This window comes from Siniperca chuatsi, linkage group LG9, assembly GCF_020085105.1.
Source record: "Siniperca chuatsi isolate FFG_IHB_CAS linkage group LG9, ASM2008510v1, whole genome shotgun sequence".
NCBI lineage: Eukaryota > Metazoa > Chordata > Actinopteri > Centrarchiformes > Sinipercidae > Siniperca > Siniperca chuatsi.
The window spans coordinates 14,450,618-14,470,086 of NC_058050.1; the positions used below are offsets into that span (position 1 = coordinate 14,450,618).

The following is a 19,469-nucleotide window of genomic DNA, read 5'->3' on the forward strand; positions in this document are numbered from 1 at the left end:
CCACACAATCACACACTAGACTGCAATATTTATGTATAAAAGATATCCCTAAATAATCAGTGTCACAAACAAAGTATGTTGCCATTTTACCAAGGCTTCTCACATCATATCCACCATCTTAAGTCAAAGTGTTTTTCTCAAAAGACGCTCAGTGAGCTGCTCAAACTGTCATCTATTGACGACAAAACTGAGACCAGATTGTGACTTCCTTCCTCTGACAGATTCAACTCTCACAAAAACCAAATGGAATTTAATCTCCCTCCCTCCATCTTCATAACTCCGTCTGTCCTTGTGATCATCCAGAGTGCTGGAATGCTTCCTCTCTCTGCTGCTGATTCTGACAGAAGGAACGTAACAGCGACGGAGAGGAGGTCAAGAATATACTCCATCCTGCAGCTGCCTCTGGAGCATGTTAAATAAAACGCACAGTGATTATTTGTGCATGTGTGCATGCTCATACTCTGCAAGGAAGGGAGGTTTATGAGCACACAAGATGATTCACTGTAAAAACAGAGACACCCTTGGAGTCTTTCAATTATTGTACATAGTTCATTATTTCTCTCTTCTCTGTTTCACAAAGAGAACCACCAAGACCTTCCACTTTTCAGACATGATCTTTACTGTGCAGCTGATGGAAGCAAGAACTCTGTGTGTCCACCAAACTGACATGCGTTGACATGCGATGGCAAGCGCATGTCTATGTGTCACATGATGTGGATTTTAAAAACTTGAGTGGTTGTGAGTCCTGTGTATCCAAACATTCATGGTACTGGAGCAACATTTGGCAACAGCAAAGCAGGGTAATGAGTTACAGGCTGTTTCTTTAGCCAGTGGATTGTGGGGATAGTTGGGATGGGCGGGCAGACTGGTTCTGATTAAACGGCATCACTCTTGCAACATTAAACTCACATGCACACAAACATCTATATATGCATTCTCATAAAAACGTTGCAGTCAGGATCTAAAAAAAAAAAAGAAGGAGAAAATGTCAAGTTTTCTGAAAGGTGTGGTCATGGAAAGTGTTTTCATATACTGCAGATCCACCCAACTACATGTGCACATATAAACACACACACACAGGCTTGACTGTAATGTCAGAATGACCTGTCCTCTGTGTTTGTCTTTTTTTTTTTATACACTCAACAACTGCAGTGTTGACAATAATGAAAATAAACCATGAGTGAGTTTCAGCTTCAAAGTTTCAGCTAATGGTGACCTGCTTGGCTATGATGAATTCATTCACAGAGTTTCCCTAAACCTGCCGTTCCACACACACACAAAATAAACACAAACGTACGCGTGCCTACACACACACAGAGACGCATTGCCTTGCTCGATATTGACTCTCTCTTATCTCCTAATTGGAAAAGCAGATAGACGGAGTGAAGGCTGAGTGAAAACACACCTAGTAATCAACTCTCGCTCAAAGACTAAAACCCATTTCACGGATCAATGTCCTCTTTCTTTCCTGCCTGTCTACTGTGCATGTGCCCCTGCCTGTCAGTCTTGTGTCTGTCAGTCAGTCTTCTCTCTTGTCTATCTCTCTGAAACCTTCATTACTGATCTATGCATGTTCCTCTACTGAAGCACAAAAAGGGGCAAAGGGGGATGGGAGGCCGAGCTGGTTTCCACCTGCTTGAACTAACCTTGACATATTTTCCAGGCTGCTTGCCGGGCGCACGCCTGTCTGCTGTTCTGACTGCCTCTCTCTGCCTTTCTGAATACTGAACAACCTGCAGCCGCTGGCACTGACAGACACTTAAGTAACACTAAACTCCTCATTATAAAGAAAAAAGGACTTTTGAATTGCACATATAACCTAGTATTACTGAAGCAAAACAAAAAAGGGTAAACAAAAAACGGTCTACTTTCTAATCATTATCCTTAAAATTGACTGTGCTGTTTGTTTTAGTTTGGTCTACTTTTCTTTACATTTTAGTAAAACTACAAGGTAGTGAGCTTAAGGTGTGGTACACCAGAGTTTAATGTGCTGTTACCTTCAAGGTCTCAGAAAAAATAGTATCATTACTTCCTTAATGTGATGTATTTCCTGTTTTAACAGGACAGTGAGGGGTCAATGTTTACATAACATAAAATTACTGGCTAGCTGTTTCCCCAATTCCATTCTCCATACTAATTCTAAGCAGGTTTTGAGTCTGTAGTGTGTTCACACCAGAAACGCGACATAAAAAAGATACAGTCACTGTGCATACTAATGACACTTTCCCACCTGTAGTTTGGTTAATTTGGTCCGGACCAAGGGAAAAATACATTTATACATTGCTGCTTTTTAGTTCTGGTCCGGTTCATGTTCACACTGGCTTAATTAAAAACTAACCAAGAGCCGTAAGCAAGTTATACAGACTGACAGAGTTTTCAGTTTTTGTCACTGTCTTCCTGCATCACCAGTGCTAAATTGAGGCTCATGGGGAAATAAAGTGTAAATTCAGTGACTGACAGCAGGTCATGCTGCACTTTAATGCTTCTGATGTGTTTATCTATGTTGTCTGGTGTCACAAAGAGCTCACAAAGAAATAACTGACTATGAACCTTATTAGTATTAATAGACTGCAAATCGACTGAATGTTATGAACAGCGTCTTGTTCAGCAATATTACAGAGGGGGATCACTATGGAATTGCTATGTCACAAACGTTTTACTGGACTTAATGAACTGTCAAAGTACACATAGGACACAAGCACAACACACCACAACTGCTTTTGACTGTCTGATTGATCAGGAAAAATTCCTGCACTCACGCTGACACGAATTAATGTTACAATGGTTAACAAATGATTTACATAAATATATACATTGTATATATCAATATATACATATTTACACACACAAAACTAAAAACAATTATTAAACTTTCTATGAAATATTCTAATGTCTATGTGTGAAGTGTAATTGGCAGTAGTATTTCAAAATCACAGCTTGAGTGAAATACATGGGTACATGTACTCAGTAGGCGATTTGAGGGGGGATGCCATCCCCCTTGTTAGCAAAAGGACCAAAATCCGTCCCCCCTTGTTAACCTGCTCAAAAGATGCTCTGTGCTTTGTCTCGTAGTGGCGCTTCACATTGCTGCTTTTAATGATTGCCACAGTCTCGGAAAACATATGAGACATACTGGTTTTGAACTGCCTGTGGGAAAATTTAACATGCAAGTCTGTCCATTCTTGATTAAAAGCTCTGTTTTTTACACTGTCTACTTTTCTCTTTTTAGAGCACACCGTGTGAAATTATTTCTCTGACTCGACTCCTCTTTACTCTCCCTGTGTGTGTGTAGCCTACCTCGCTCACTGACTCAACTCACGGGCCACTAAACCAGTGCCGTAAAGGCTAGAAAAGCTGCGCCGGTTTAAACAGAAATGCTCCGTCACAATGTATCGATATTCTCTACACTAGAAGGGGGGAAAGAGAAAGTGCGAGAGCAGCATGACAGAGGCAGAGCCTGAAATTAACAGAGCTTGGACCAAAAGTACCCTTGAATGCTCATAAACTTTTTTTTTTGCTGTTTTCACTTATTTTTCAAATAACACAAATCTTTGTGACGCAAAGTGCTTATTTGACAACATAATAATAATACATTATTTCAAATTTCAGTAAATGCTCCTAAAAATTAACACTTGAGCTCTTTGTTAAAAATTAACAAATCGCCTAGTGCATGTACTGTATAATTGCCTGTTAGCATAAAACATTAACATATGTTGATTTTTTTGTTTACTAACTACAGGACAATATATGAAGTATCTAGTACATACTGTGTGCAGTCAGTATATGGTATGGAATTGGGACACACTGACCATGGATTCTTTCAGGTGACTACACCCTGTCCGATTCATTCTCTATCTGAGTATTACTGTTTTACATAGTCTTTCTGATTATCAATGATTTGCACTGTTTCTAATACCATCAATCCTTTGTCATCATTCTGTCTGAATGTTTCAATATTCTATTTCTATATATTGTATTCACATTATGTCCTTTAGTAAAACACTTACAGATTAATGTAATACCAAAACGTAATAATAATTGCTGTTGTTGAGGTCATCCTCTCTACTCTGACTTATGCTTCTATACATCTGTCTCCCTCTATGTCGTTCGTCATAACTAACCTGTACAGAACAGCAGTGGCACGCTGTGTGACTGATTGTGCAGGTTTCAGGCCAGACGTCTGGCTTGCGGTTTATAGTTTATCACCAGTGTGGACTATCCCAACAGTGGATGCCAGTGATAGCCATTTTAAGGGGAACTTAATGAGTGGAGTAAGAGTAAGTGACAGGACAGATGATTAGCTGCAGTGAGGCTGCTCACCCTTCCAGCCGGACGTCAGGCAGTGACCGATTGAGAGCAATCATCTCAGAGGCCATGAGGTTGAACTGGTTGATCTTAAACATCTCCTTCATCTTCTCCTGGTTCTCCTTAGGGATCACCACAGGCTTCCCCCCTTCACCGGGCCCGTCCCGCGGCCTGACCAGGGCATCTGCTGTAGATACGCACACACATAAAAAACACACAGAGGATGCAAGAGTGTGTCTCTGTGATCACATGTATATGCGTGGCAATATACACTCACCGTTTCTCCCAGGCAGTCCTCTCTCCTTTTTGTCGTCACACTTGTTGCACTCGCTGAAGTAGAGCAGAATGAACATGTCCAGCATCACCCACACCAGAGAGGTGGCCAAAACCACCTTACAGTAGGCAAACCTTCTCATCCTAAAAATGTAATGAGAGAAAGAGAGAGAAAAAGAAAGCAACAAAGACAGGAGAGGAAGAGAGAACTATTAAAGCTCTGGCTAAGGTGAAGCGTGATGGTAAGTCCTGAGCTGCACACACAATCACAGGCTTTTCCAAAGCTCTGCAGAGGAGATCACTCTTTATTTCTTCTCATATCTCCCAGGCTTTCTCCTCACTCCCCTCAACCTCCAGCCTTCTCACAGCTCTGTGCCTGAGTATCTTCTCAATGCCTCTATTTGTCCTTCGCCTGTCTGTCTGTCTGACTGAGTCTCAGTTCTTATCTGTCGGCTGTTTATCAGCGCCTCTCCAAATGGTCACCTTCACACTCAGAGAAAGCCTCAAAATGAGCGCCGTGCATTGTTGGACTTCGGTCTTGCATCACTCCAGAAGAAAAATAGTAAATCTATGAGGGCATTTGTTAAATTTATCGGTTAGGTTAGTGTCTGGCACCATTATAAGCACAGTGAACATTAACATTTGTGTTTTGGAGAGGATGTTTCATGGTATGTAAGCAATGCTTTAGCTTCAACAGACATCTACTGTATCAGAGTTCCCAAACACCCTGCAGTGTACAAGCCAATCTACCCTTTATATATTTAACATACCAAATCCCAGTGTGCAGTCAAACACACACTCACAGGTAAGCGCGTGCACGCACGCATGGAGCAGAGCATAGAGAGAAAGAGGAGCTGTGATAGTAATTGCTTTTCTTTGGCAGGCAGTGAGAGACAGAAACAGCCACATTAAAATTCCTCTGCTCCCCTTTCCTTCTTTCCTCCAGCACCATCTCTCCTCTCTTTGGCTGATTCTCTGCCTCACTGATCCCTCAGGTTGCAGCAGCACAAGCAGAAGAGAGAAAATAAATTTGGCCACAGTGATTTCTCTCATGCCCCTGGGAGGAAAAAAAAATGTTATGTTTGTGCATAGCTAGCTTAGCTTAGTTTAGTTTAGCTTTGCTTAGCAGCCACGGAGGATGGAGAACTGCAGAGCAGCATTTCTAAATTCCACCTGATAGGATTCTGGTAGCACAAAGTGCCGTGCACAGCAGAAAACAACAGCGAAGATCTGTCCATTATCTCAAAGTTTGTCTTTTCTCAGACTTTTATGCCTGTGGAGCCAAATAGTTTCAATGTCCTGACGATGTGGTAGTGTGACCAGTTCTACCAGGTTAAACTACCAGGTTAAAATACTGTATGTATGTGTGTATGTAGTCTGCAGCAGAGCATAAAATCCACACCGACATGTATGTTCTAGCAGGGCATAAATAAATACAGAATTATAAGTTATCTCTGGCAGAAATATCACACAAAATAGGATAACATACAACATAATACGAATAGGGCCCCACCACGAATACCGACTATAATCATGCTAACTGTAATAACTACTTGCAATGAGAGGTGACGGCTGCAACAAACAGTCAGTAACAATGAGCACAAGGTCATGCCAACTGCTGCAGTTTGATAAAAACCCAATTACTGTTCTCAGATGCAAAGCTGACCCCGATTGGAGATTTAAATGCCATAGCTCTTGTCAAGCTTGTCATGCGATTCACAGGAGTTTTGTAACCTTGCAAGATTTTATCTCTCAGGATGACAAGGAGAAACTGGTGCAGAGACCACCAGTAGATAAATGCAGTGCTCTGATCGCTAGTCTACAGAGAAGAAAATAATTCAATCAAATCAATTCAACTACAGCAACAAGGGTTTTGACAAGGTTACATCAAAGTGCATCATGTCACATCTGTTTAAACTGGCACTCGGTCAGCTGCAGATTAAATCAAATTTAAAATTTGGCCCTTGGTTTACAAGTCCTTTGTGGCCTGGCATCTATATGAAAAGCCATTCATGTCAGATCATTTGACAGCGGCCTTTTTAACTTTATGACCATTTAGCTTTCCTGCACCTCACCTCTGGAGCTCCTGCTTAGACAGACGCAGACACACTGAAACACGAGATGGTTTAAATAGAAAATTACATTTTAATTTGATTCAGATGTTCTAATACATACTGCACAGTTTAATGTATACAACTTTACAAATATACTTTTTGTGTTTATTCACGCTGACACAATTAGTCGATTAAGCAATTTGATTGACAGAAAATGAATCAGCCACAGTCATTTTTCAAGCAAAAACATCAAACATTCACTGGCTCCAACTTCTTACTTGTGATGATTTGTTGCTTTTCTATGTCTTATGTTATAGTAAACTGAATATCTTTGGGTTTTGGACTGTTGGTCTGACAAAACAAGACATTTTAGGACCTCATGCTGGGCTTTGGGAAATTGTGCTGAGCAATTTTCACAATTTTCTAAGATTTTATAGATAAAACAATTGATGAAATGAAAATATTTGTTAGTTGCAACCCTAGTGTTTATTGTATTTACTGTACTATATTATTACTTTATTCATATCATATTTGCAAGGCACTTTGAGTTGCTGAAATCTAGTTGAGTTATAATAATTTATTCAAAAACTTTTTTAAGACAAATGTTAACAAAATTTAAAATCCTCAATTGTAAATTTTTCCTCATAAAATAGTTCTTTAATTAATAGATAAAATAATCTAAAGATGAATCAATTCAATAAAGGTTAGTTGCAGTCCTGAAAACCTAATATACACATTTAATTATAGTTTCACAAGAAACTCATATACAGTAGGTGATGATTTTCACATTTGGCATCCTGTGTGTGTGTGTGTGTGTGTGTGTGTGCGTGCGTGTGTGTGTGCGTGTGCGTGTGGAGGAGGGGAAAATAGCTCACTAGTTTCTGTAGTGTTGTCACTGTCTTGAGAGTTACAGTATCAGCATGTTCACAGTGTGGAGATGCATGGATGACAGCTGAGCGCTATAACTAACTGCCATGCTATATGGTATGTTACTTTATATTATTATAGCTTTCACCCTTGTCACGCTGTTTTATACAGCTACTTTCTTTGATATATAACCTCTGTAAGACCCAGGTTTTCTCAATTTTTTTCAGGGTTCCCACCACATCCCTGATACACTTAAAACTCAAAGACAGTTTGGTTTTACACTACAGTTAGGACTGTTGAGGGGAAAATAGCTGAAAACTAACATAAAACAAAATGAACGTGGTAGAAGTTATAAAACCCACTCTGTAAAGTAACTGTTTGGAAAGTTCACAGATTCTCCCTGATATCCTCAAAGAATTCATAAAATTGCTTGTCTCACTGTATGGATCACGCCTCTCAAAATTCTTGAAATTCCAGGATCAGTGGGAAGCCTGAAAGTCAGTCCCTGTTCTACAATATCTCTCCTTTTTCTCCTGTTTGCATCGTTTCTCTGATCTCTGCTGGATTGTACTGGGCTCGCTTGATCTCCAGGCAGAAACATGACACAACCTGATATCACAGCAGAAACTTGGATATAGCTCCTTTTTCCACCTTTCCTGGCACACAGGCAGTGCTAGGCAGGCACATATGCCAAACACATCAACACACAACAGCGCACTCAGGCAGAGACAGACACCCACATGGAAGCAATCCGTCACAGAAACACACACACACACATATTCTTGCTCACAAAGTCGTGTCAAAATGTTGTCAGAGAGATGTCAAATGGTTTCCCTGAATGCTGTTTGATCACAACGAATGTAAAAGAAGTAGACAGCAGCGCTCCAAGCAGCAGCAGAGAAGATTTATATGCATGTACACACACACACACACACACACTATTTTTAATCAGGCATGGCAGCGGACACCTCAGGTCTCCTTCTGCGCTCACGGCAGCCCCAGGCCCTGCTTCTCTGTGTATGTTTCATGTGCGTCAGTTAAGTTTATGTTGGGCGCTAGTCTCTTTGAAGTCTCTTTTAAACAGCCTGGCACCCTATGATATTAAACATACACACAATTCTCCATCACCGCGCTCTCTTCCTAATCAATTAACATATCACGTTCCCTCCATCTTTCTTTTATATCTCCATCCTGGGCATCTCGCTCTCTCTCTCTCTCTCTCTCTCTCTCTCTCTCTCTCTGTCAGCCACCCCACCCCCACTCCCCTGTTCGTCTCTTAGTGATGTCGTCTCCTTTCAGAAGTGGTTGCCATCACTACTTCTCTACAAGAACACAATTTCCCCCTTCACATCCGTCTCTGTGTCTCTCTTCATATCCCCTCCTCTCCTATTCTCCACAGGCTTAATCCCCCTTTAGAGATTGCACAACCAGTGTTTCTCACAGCCACTTGGAAAAATTCTGGAGCGAGAGGATCCAGAGCTTCACTCACTTCACAATTTATGACTGGAAGTGAGGAGCCTCCCTTCTGGGGTTTTTATGTTTATATGTGTAAAATTAAGAGGGAGGGAGGGGGATAGAATTTATATGAGAGTGTGCCAATGAGAGAGGAGGATTTGTGTATTACTAATCAACACAAAGTTTGTTCTGCTAATTCATATAATAAACGACTAACATTGTTTATTTGCTTGCTCTCTGTAAAGCCTAGTTTATTCTTTATGAAACCAGTTGCCTTTGATTCTAACCACTTTCTCCGTCATAAACAAGTGTGTAAATATGCATGTTGCCGTTTGAAGCTTTTTCAATGAAAAAAACAGAGATGGTGCTATTCAAGTGTGCGAGCTGTCAACAGTTCCCAAGACAATGCTGATGGGCGTGGTGAGTTTCTGAACAGTTGTAATGGTTCTCAACTGGAGCAGAACAAGGCACAGTCTAATATTAGGGAAGTGAAACAGAACAAGGTGGCCTGAGGCCCAATCTCCATTGCTCTCTAAGGAGTAGCCGAAGTACACAGCCACTCCTGGCAAAAAGGCTGGGGTCACTTCATTTCCAGGTCATAACCTTGACTGCAGAACACAGCCTGGTCCCATTGAGGAAGGAGAGCGAGACAAGGACTGGAACATGCAATTACAGGGTTTCCCGCAGTGTTTTATAGCAGATCACTTTACACCACCTCCGCTAACATCATAAAAGTTAATACTCTTTTATGAAATAAAACATTAACCCTTGGTGAAAAAGTACAGAGGCATTATTTCACATAGCAACACCATAAACAGGGTTTTCATGAGTGTGGCTATTGTTTAGGCTGTAATCTATAACTAAAATTGATGAAGACGAAATGGGCCAGGAACTTATATTTTTTCATTTGACTCATTATACTGACATTAAATATTAGGGCTGCCCCCTAAACGTTCCTCCTTCGCTCGTCACTAAAACAATGATTTGAATCATCAGTCCAAAAATTAAGTATTGGTCGGACTTTAATACACCGGTACTCTTTTTTGCTATTGGCTAATGGCTAATGCCATTTTTTGTTAGAAAGAGAGAGAGAAAGAGATAGAGAGAGACAGAAAACAAAGTTTAAAAACTCAGTGTAAAAAAGAGTAAAACACAGAACTGCCCATGGCAGCGTAAAAGTCCAAGCTGAAATTGATTACCAATGCAAAGCTTGGCACAGGGGCAAAGTGGAATTAAACACTTCAATCTCCAATCAGTCAGGCATTTTCGGCCAAAATCAATACACATTGTTGTCACGGGGGTGTTCCCTTGATGGTTGGAGAGAGCTGCTTAGCTATACAGTACCAGCAAACCACAGACACACAGCACATGAATAAAAATAAATAGACAGACATACGAACACACACAAACCACAGTATCATGACTCTCGGTCTGTGTGACGCCAGTGTGCTGTAATTGGTCTTTTAACAAATCACAATCCCAGATTTTCTCTCCATTGATATTTATTTCTCACTCTCGAGCAGACATGCTTTCACCTCACAAACATGGGAAGGTACGGAGCGGAGGCTTTGCTGGCACCAGTTGACACAGTTGAAGGAAAAAAATAAGCATAATAATACAACTATTTACACAATTAACACACCATCACAGACTGTTCAAACTTTTTAACACACACACACACACACACACACACCAAATCACAATACTTAGAGTCTGAGCTGTATGACCTGGCAGGTTTGTGTGTCTGGCCTCTGCTATATGTCAGCTGCTCTCAGTGCTGCTACTCCTACAACTACTCATGACAACCAGGCAGGATTTACGAGGCTTTGGCATCACAGCAGGGTTTCCCTGCTTACTAGCCACTAGCCACCTCGATTTTTTTCTGAACATAAAAATGTGACAGACATTATACTTTGCTTTTACTTTCTAAACAGGAATTTGTTATAATGCAACTATACTGTTTTGTGGCTATCTAAATCTTCTTACAGTGCCATGAGCAAATAAGAGCAAAGGTCCTGAATCTGAATCCAGTATCTGTAAAACCACAAATAATGTAATTTTATACAAATATTTGTATAAGTATTAATTGTACTAGAAAGCCTTTGAGGAGAGAACGGCTATTGCCTACTGATAACTTTTGCTTTGCTTTTCCGAAAAGACTGAACATGATGTTTTTGCATGTTTTAGACCTACAAATGGTTGAGATGTTTTTTTCTACCTTGCAGGCAGCTATTGCTTAATATTAATTTCAACACAGTACAAAAATCAACTAGCAGAGACTTGAAACTTGATTGAGCTTGGTAATCCATTACAGTAAATATATCATGTTACTTTTTTGTTAATGTTACGCATGGCACTTGAACACTTCAATGAACAATCCAAGAAACACACAATAATTAAACATGAACATTGCTAAAAGGATAATGTGTTTTTGACAGCTCCTTGCATTAAAAAGGCTCTGTTTAGCAGCCAAGTATTGCTATACTGTTGTTAATTTGCATCATTATACTATAATGAATCATAATAGAACGACAAGTTTATTTATCAATACACCCACTGACATCGGATTTTATGCAAATCTGTCTCAATACAAACATATGAAAGCAAACCAAACTAAGGAATCAGGAAGCATGTTTTGCATTGGCAACCCCTAACCATTGAACTTCTATGTAATCTACTCTGACCAATGATCAAAACAAAGCCTCTCTTTCTCTTAAACGACAGGTTCAAGCATCTGCAATGCATCAAAGACCCCAAAGCAAGACAATTAATCACTAACTACTGATTTGGTTTGTATATCACATATTAATCATCTGACATATACAGCTACAGCATTAACAATAACTAGAACAAGTCTATCTCCCATGCAATTAACCTTTGGGAATCAAAGTACGTCTAAATCCTAATACACTTTAAATAGGTATAATAGGTTAAATACAATTTTTTTGCCATGAGGATACCAGTAGAATAATACTGGTAAGGACTGTCAGGATATATTTGATTCTTGAATGATAAACTTCTGGCATGTCTGCTGTATTATATTAATAGTGTTTCCGGTTTATTGTCTTCTCTGTATGTATTTATTTTGGTATTTTGGTCCTTGGTCTGTGCGTTGTGAAGTTTGGCTGAAGTTAATATGGTGCTGAACTAACCTGATGTTCCATTTCATACAGCCCCATCATTCCTACACTCATACCTGTTCAAGTGACTAAAGGGTCTCTGGTCAGATGTGCAGGGTGCTCCACCAGCAGAGAGGGCGGAGCGTCAGAGATCCCACTTCCTCCTTCTCTTGTCACTCAAACATGCTCCTTGAACAAGAGAGAAACAGACAGACTAAAAACATTGTTTTGCTACAGTTGTGAAAAAGCAGCCTGCATGCTAAGCAGTTGATGATCTTGAAACTGAAAATCTAAGTTGGGAAATACTCTAAAAGGAGCTTTGTCTCCCGTTTCATTTATCTGTTTAACATTCCATTTACAGTTCGTGGATTGGGGACTGTGGTTTTTCCAAATGGGTTGGAAAAGAGACGTTCCAATAGCACCTCAGGGACGCAAAACCGCAAAGCAACCACAGGAAGACCTGAGAGAAGCTGTCACTCAACGGCCTCAAACACACTTCCTGGCTGTGCACGCACAATACTAACATCTCTCTCACAAAATCACACAGAGTCAGAGTCACAATTTCCCCAGGCATGTTGCCAGTTGTCAGTCATTTACAAACTGTCAGCCTAGCTCTGTATCTCTTTGTATTTTGTTTGAAATCCATCATCCTCCCTCCTCCCATGCCCCTCCCACCAAAGGTCAAACATAACCAAAGCCTTTCTACCAGCCTTGAAGCAGGATAAAAAGAGAGGGAGAAGACAAAGGGATGAAGGGGTAGAAGGATATAGGGATGGACAACTGACAGATTCTCAGAACTGCTCATTTCACTGGATTAATCTGCTATTTTTGAAAAATCCGCAGAGAATGAAGATGAGAGTGAATATGACTCAGTGTGGGCTTGTGTGTGTGTGTGTGTGCGTGTGTGTGTGTGTGTGTATATGTCCTTCAATCTGGCCCTTGGCCTACTTTAAAGCCAAGTCATCATTCTGGTCGACTGGGACTTCATATTGCCAGCCTGTGTATGTGTATTAAGAGTTTGTATTACAAGAAGAGCCATACCATAAATCTCTTCCTGCCAGCCCACACACTCCTGCGTTAGTGAGTGTGAGGAGGCTGTACTGCAGTGCAGGTATGCTTCAGTATGTATAGGGTCCTGGCCACAAAAGGTGTCTACTCCTGGGTGAGTCATCATTCCTCATCTCTTCCCTCCTTTTCTCTTTCTCTCTGTCATACCCACACATGTCACAAACTGTCTCATCTATCCCTCTTTTTTCTCCCTTTATCTTACACACACCACCACAAAGTTTGAGTGGAATGTAATCCATCTGCAAATTGGAAGCAGGACAGGCAAGAGCTTCTATAAATACTCATTAGATTCCCCTGACAATCACAAAAAAACCCTACAGAATCACACACTGTTGTGTGTGCAAATAGCAACCAATGTCTGCCTCTATGTGCAGAGCAAACCTCTTCCTCTCTTCATTCTTCTAATGCTTCAGACATTGCATGAGTGCTATACTGTATGTTGTAACGACCAAGCGAGCAACCACAAAGAGCAAGAGAGACAGACAATGAAGCATTGAGACAGAAATTGAGGGAGTAAACCTTGCACATCATGGTTTGGCAATACTAATAATAATTATTATTTATTGTCATGCTAATAAACCACATCTGAATTAGAAAATTTGAATGAGAGCGATACTCCATGTCTGTATGTTTTACTGGGCTCTTCTACAGCAGTGCATCAAAGTTGAGAGGTTTTCCGACATATACAGCTACCTCAGCTTTTCCTCCGCCTGGGTATTAATTGTTGTTAAATGTAAAAGACTGACCTCAGTCCTTTAAAACCTCAAAAAGTAGTTGTAATAGATATTGCTGCTGCAAGACAGACCTGATTTCAAACACACACAAATATGCTGGCGCAGAACACAGAAGCACACACTTAGTACATCAAGATGTGATGCCTCAGTAGTTAGGCTAACAGATGGACACTTAGATGTGTAATGCAGAGCAAGTGAGCAGAGATGGACCTGTCCAAACAGTGGAACATGACATTATGTAGGCCAACACTGCATGACACAAGCCTCCAGAAAACAAAGACAGAAATATACTGTATACACTTCGTTGCAGGTTAAGATGATTGGTGTTGTTGTAAGGCCCAGTAACTCTTAAGCTTCTATTATGAAAACACCAGAATCTGTCCTTTGACATGATCACCATTCTTACTCAGGGCTTGACAGTAACGGTTGCCAGGTTGCCATTGGCAACCATTTTGAGAAATTGGCAACCAATTCTTGGCCTTTGGTTGCCATCAGTGGCAACTAGGGATGGGAATCGAGAACCAGTTCCAATTCAGAATCGGTTCTAAATTGTCCTATCCATCAGAATCATATGCCTCGGAGCTTGTCAATTCCTTTTATCGATGCCGGCATGCCGGCCGCGCTAGTCTCTCCCCTTTCCTCTGTCTGCTTCCTGTGTTTCACCGAGGGCGGGGATGAGCACACAGACGGTGAGTAAGAAAAAGTATAAATAATATGTTGTTAAGCTATGAGTAGGGGAAAAGTCCGCTAGCTGCTAGGCTAATTTATGCAATGTAAAATGCCATAGACTTAAGCTAATAATGATGACGGTTTCTACACTGTGTTCAGACTTAGAGATAATATAACAGTTGGTATCAATCAAATCTATCAATCATCTCTAGTGGCAACCACTTTTTACCATATTTACTCGCATGTGCACAGGCATCTGTTTTAGAGACAATGGCAAAGCAAATAAAGGTGTTTGACTGTGGGGGGGAAAAGTTCGACTAACCAGTCAACATCACAAATGAATGCTGGTACTTTGTATAACAGGAATTGAAGGTGGACACGTTAACTGATAACATTTATGATTCAAATTCTGTAGTATCAGATAAAACAAACTACAAAGAATTTTGTTCAGTTACTGTAATAAAGCTTTTAAACATTCTTTTATGTCACATTTTCATTATTAGGCTGACGTATAACTGCATTGTATATTAATTACTCAAAATATAAGGTTACTAAAAATGGCAACCATATTTTCAGTTTTGGCAACTAAAAGCTGATGCCTGGTTGTCAGCCTGGCAACCACTTCTAATAGTTAGTGTTGAGCTCTGATTATTATAACAGTTGTCTCTTCAATCCCAAAACACCCATTCTCTGTCAGAATGCCCTGAGGCAATCTGTTGGATTGGTATTAGTGCCAATACTGACCTTATTAAACAGATCAGGTATTGGCCAGATGTGAATGATTCGATCCACATTAAATATAGTTTTCTGTTCTGCTCCATTCATTTGCTGCAGTGAGCTTATTTTGATGCACTGAGCCCTCTAGTCAGGATATGGTAAATATTTAACTGATGTTGTTCTATTGTAAATCTCATAAACTGTCTAGCAGAATATAGTTAAAACATGCACAAAAAAGAATGATAGTGTACACTTTCAGTTAAGACACTTACAGTTCTGTGCAGTGAGGCAGCATAATATTGATTTTAAATTTTGGAAAAGAGACCACAGGTACCATATTCTGTATTGGTAGATATCCTGAGATTAGGTGTCAGAATTGGTTTTGGGGAAAGACGAGTTGGATCAGTGCATCCCTAATTCTCTGCTTCTTACAGTCTTCACCATCCTTCTCTTTTGTACACCTCCTTACTTCTCTCCATTCCAGCTGTGACCAGCTGACAACCAACGCAAAGAATGCAGCTTGGCAGCCAAAAGGCTGGGTCCTCATGATTTCACCCTACTCTTGACTGTATCTTGGTCCCTACAGAACACTCCCTGTTATTAATCCACAAAGTATGTCTCTTCTTCCATGCAGGCCTATTTCCATTCAGTCTGGGTCAACATAATTCATAAATCCAAAAGACCAATAACTGAGGCAGACTAACAAATGCAGAGGTGAGGAGGAGCTCATGGGTGGACTAATGATGAAACCTCTGCTAGTAAGCACAAGTTCTCTTTCAGCAAGCAGAAATCACTTAACACACATCACGTTTATGTATGTCTGCACCCACATATCACCTTACAAGCTAAAGCTAGCATGCTAAAGCTTGAGGGCCCTGCAGGACTGGAGCCAAACAAGGTTGAGGAGCTCTGAAACAACCTTTGCTGTGGACAATTGAGAGGGTAGTGTGGGCTGAGCTAAAACTAACAGATAGTCCAATCAGTCCTTCACAATTCCCCAAGCTCAGGATGAACACTCTGTGACCAACCAGCCATGGCGAAGCATTAAACCTAACTGTTTCGCTCTCTGTCTCAAAGACTGCTGCAGAAAGACACAGAGGAGAGAGCAGAAACTGGGTAAGACAGGAAGAAAGGTCTCTTTTCTTAAGACCCTGTGATAGCTTGTTATAAGCATGAAGTGTGTGTGTACTTGTACTTGCTACATAGTGAGGACTGGAACATGTTTTTTTTTACTTACAGAGTGTGGACATTTTGGCCGGTCCTCACAACTTCAGAGGGCTGTTTGAAAGTTAAAACTTGGTTTTAAGAGTTAGGGTAGAATTAGGTTAAGGTTAGGGTTAGGCTTTTAGTTGTGATGGTTAAGGGGCTAGGGAATGCATTATGTCAATGATGGCCCTCACAAGGTCTTACAGTAAGTACAAGGATGTGTGTGTGTATTTGGTGTGTTATGTGACTGTTTGTAGCGTATGATGTAACAGAGGGAGTCCAAAGATGCCATCTTTGGCCTTAGCAACAACAAACAGTGCCAATCCTGTGCCAACTGCACCTCCCCTCCACCTCCTTCCAGCCCTCCCTTTGACCTCCTGCCCTGTCAAACACCTCATGTCTCCAGTGGTGTGGGAAAGGAAGGCCCTGAGGGGCCTGCAGCACCTCATGCACGCACAAATGCCAAATCCATGCTAAATAGGGACTAGAGGAAAGGCAACAAAAGATGACAACAACAGTATCACAGGTAACTGTAGCTGTAACTTCCCATTTCTGACAGCTTTCCAGGGGAAGCCCAGGGAGGAAAAACAGGAATGCCAGGAATAGCGCATGGAGAAAATAGGTAAGAAGCAGCTGGTTCAACCTCCCTGGACACACCACTATGTCACTTATCCTGGATGAAACAGTTCACACAACAGCCTGCTTTGCTTTCCATAATAAGGACGTGCTCTGGGAGCCAGTCACTTTCTAGATACACACACACAATTTTTATTATATATATATATATATATATAATATATATATATATATATATATATATATATATATTTATTTATTTATTTTACATACACACTCACAGAGAGAGGAAGGGTAGGACGAAAGAGGGACCAAGGGAGCGACAGATGAAAGGAGAGAGAAAGACAGATCTGCTTCCTGTTTACGTAGAACACACACACACACACACACACACACACACACACACACACACACTTCCCTCGTCTGTGTCCTGAGTGATTACACAGAACAGATTTAGCCCAAAACTGTCCCATCTATCTCTGTGTGTCTTGGTGACATCTGGAGGTTTGTGATTCATTCTCGGTTCCATATCTCCCTGCTGTCCCTGCTCTGGCCAGCAACCGTGTTAACAAGATGAAGCTTAAGTGCGTGCATGCCCCCAGCTGTGTGCGCAAACGCTCTCGGCAACATTCCCAATCCAGGACAGGCTTCCTAGTAATTCTGCGCAGCATGCAATCTCCTCCTCTTGGGGTGTAGCGGCAAAGTGTGGGTTTAACGCATTTTCTGCACAACAGAAGTTTTTAGCTGCAAACACTGCAATAACATGAATGATCCTAAACTTTATTTTACATGTAACAGAGTAAGTATTTTTTTAATGTAACACAACTTCAGTAGACCCAAAGTTAGGATGACATGATACATGTGCAGCAGACATCTGGAGACCCCATATAATAGACCTGGCAAGCGAAGTATGCTGAGTCACTGCAAGTGTGAATAACATCTACAGCATTAGCCTTCAACAAAAAGCAAATCTGTAGTTCTTTCACAGGAGAGAATGACATTTTTCATCTCACTGTTCAAACAGTGCCATTAAAAGCCTGATCAACAAATAAAGATGTCCTCTATGATCCACTGTAATTGGCAGCTGCATCATGTAACCTCCCAGTCTGTTTGCAGACTCGGTCCTCATTAATTCTGCTTTAACACTACTGGGCCAGTGCAAGTGGTTTGATCTATGGGACAATATTTCAAAAAAAATGGACACTCAATAGCCTACTGGCTGCTGCAAAATGCACAATCAATCACCAGGCAAAATTCTAAATATACACATACAACTCCACATACACACACACACACACATTTCCTACCCAAGCTAGCGTTATCAATATTTCATTTGAGCAGTCCTGTCATGAGGTCAATAGCCCCTACATACACACACTCCTAGTCACACTGCATAACGTCCATAAGCTTTCATTGTGAGTTCCAAATGTTCAGTAATAACTTTGGCTTAATGACTGCAGGTAAAATCCACTATGAGCCCCAGGCATGACTAATCTGGCCATCCTCTTTTCAATCTAGCCTTATTAAGAAGTTAAACAGATGTTCATCTCTATTTCTATCACTATGCATCGGTAGACTCTATTCTAATAAGGCTAGCTCCACACACAGTTTAGATGCCATGTTTGAATATTATGAACACTATCTAAGCACACAGAAAAAAAAGGCTAGAATGACTAAAACAGCCAAAGCACTGTGTTTCAGGGTATGTGAACAAACACAAATTAAAAAAGTCAAATCTCAAGTGCAGGTTGGCCTTTGCATTTTTGTGAAACATTTTTTTTTGCCAGGCTAGTGCCCCGACAGTAAGTACAGAGGCAGTATCCTGCTGCTGTCTCTCCCTGCAGAACTGCAGCCACACTAACCCACATCCCAGCCTCTATCAGATTACACTGCAGCACATACTACGCACACACACATTTCCAAGATACATGAGCACAGTGCGTCTGTGGCTCGTAGAAATGCAATTTCTGATGGCTTAGCATACACACCCACGCACACACTCAGAAAAACAATGGGCCTGTTGTTCTGCAGTCCATCAGCCAGGAGTATCTGTTGATATGGCTATCAGTGTGACCAGGCCAGAACAACTCCACTCAAAGAGTCCTCAGACACACAAACACAGACCCACACACATACACACAGACACTCAGAGTAGCGGCCTGGTACCAGATAAGAGCTAGGGATGGATGGTTGTGTCAATGCGGGTTCAGAGGGGAGAACTGTACCTTGGTCAGGGTGAGCCTGGGGCAGATAGCTCACTTTGTCACCAAACCTAGACAGAGTACAGAGCTTCCACAGCAGGTATCTGTCCTTTCTGCCCTTCTCTAGTTCTCTTCCCTTTGTATCCAACAGTTGCAGACACATACTTTTCTATTGGGATACACATTTTGGCTACGGTCGTGTTTGAAACATTTAAGGATCTAAAC

At 41.0% G+C, this 19,469-nt stretch overlaps 1 protein-coding gene across 5 annotated transcripts in view; it reads right to left on the reverse strand.

Moving 5' to 3' along the window:
- The window catches only part of galnt1 (UDP-N-acetyl-alpha-D-galactosamine:polypeptide N-acetylgalactosaminyltransferase 1), a 41,408-nt gene that overhangs the window by 13,477 nt on the left and 8,462 nt on the right, over positions 1 to 19,469 (reverse strand). Inside the window, exons 2-4 of one of the 5 annotated variants that reach the window (XM_044207322.1) lie at positions 12,151 to 12,262; positions 4,583 to 4,722; positions 4,321 to 4,489 (exon numbers count right to left, since the gene is read on the reverse strand). In XM_044207322.1, coding sequence (XP_044063257.1) covers positions 4,321 to 4,489; positions 4,583 to 4,721 — 308 coding nt within the window. In that variant the 5' untranslated portion in view covers position 4,722; positions 12,151 to 12,262. Of the gene's footprint in view, positions 1 to 4,320; positions 4,493 to 4,582; positions 4,723 to 12,150; positions 12,288 to 19,469 lie in introns of all 5 variants that reach the window. The other 4 variants (XM_044207319.1, XM_044207318.1, XM_044207320.1 and 1 more) reach the window with 4 other exon arrangements.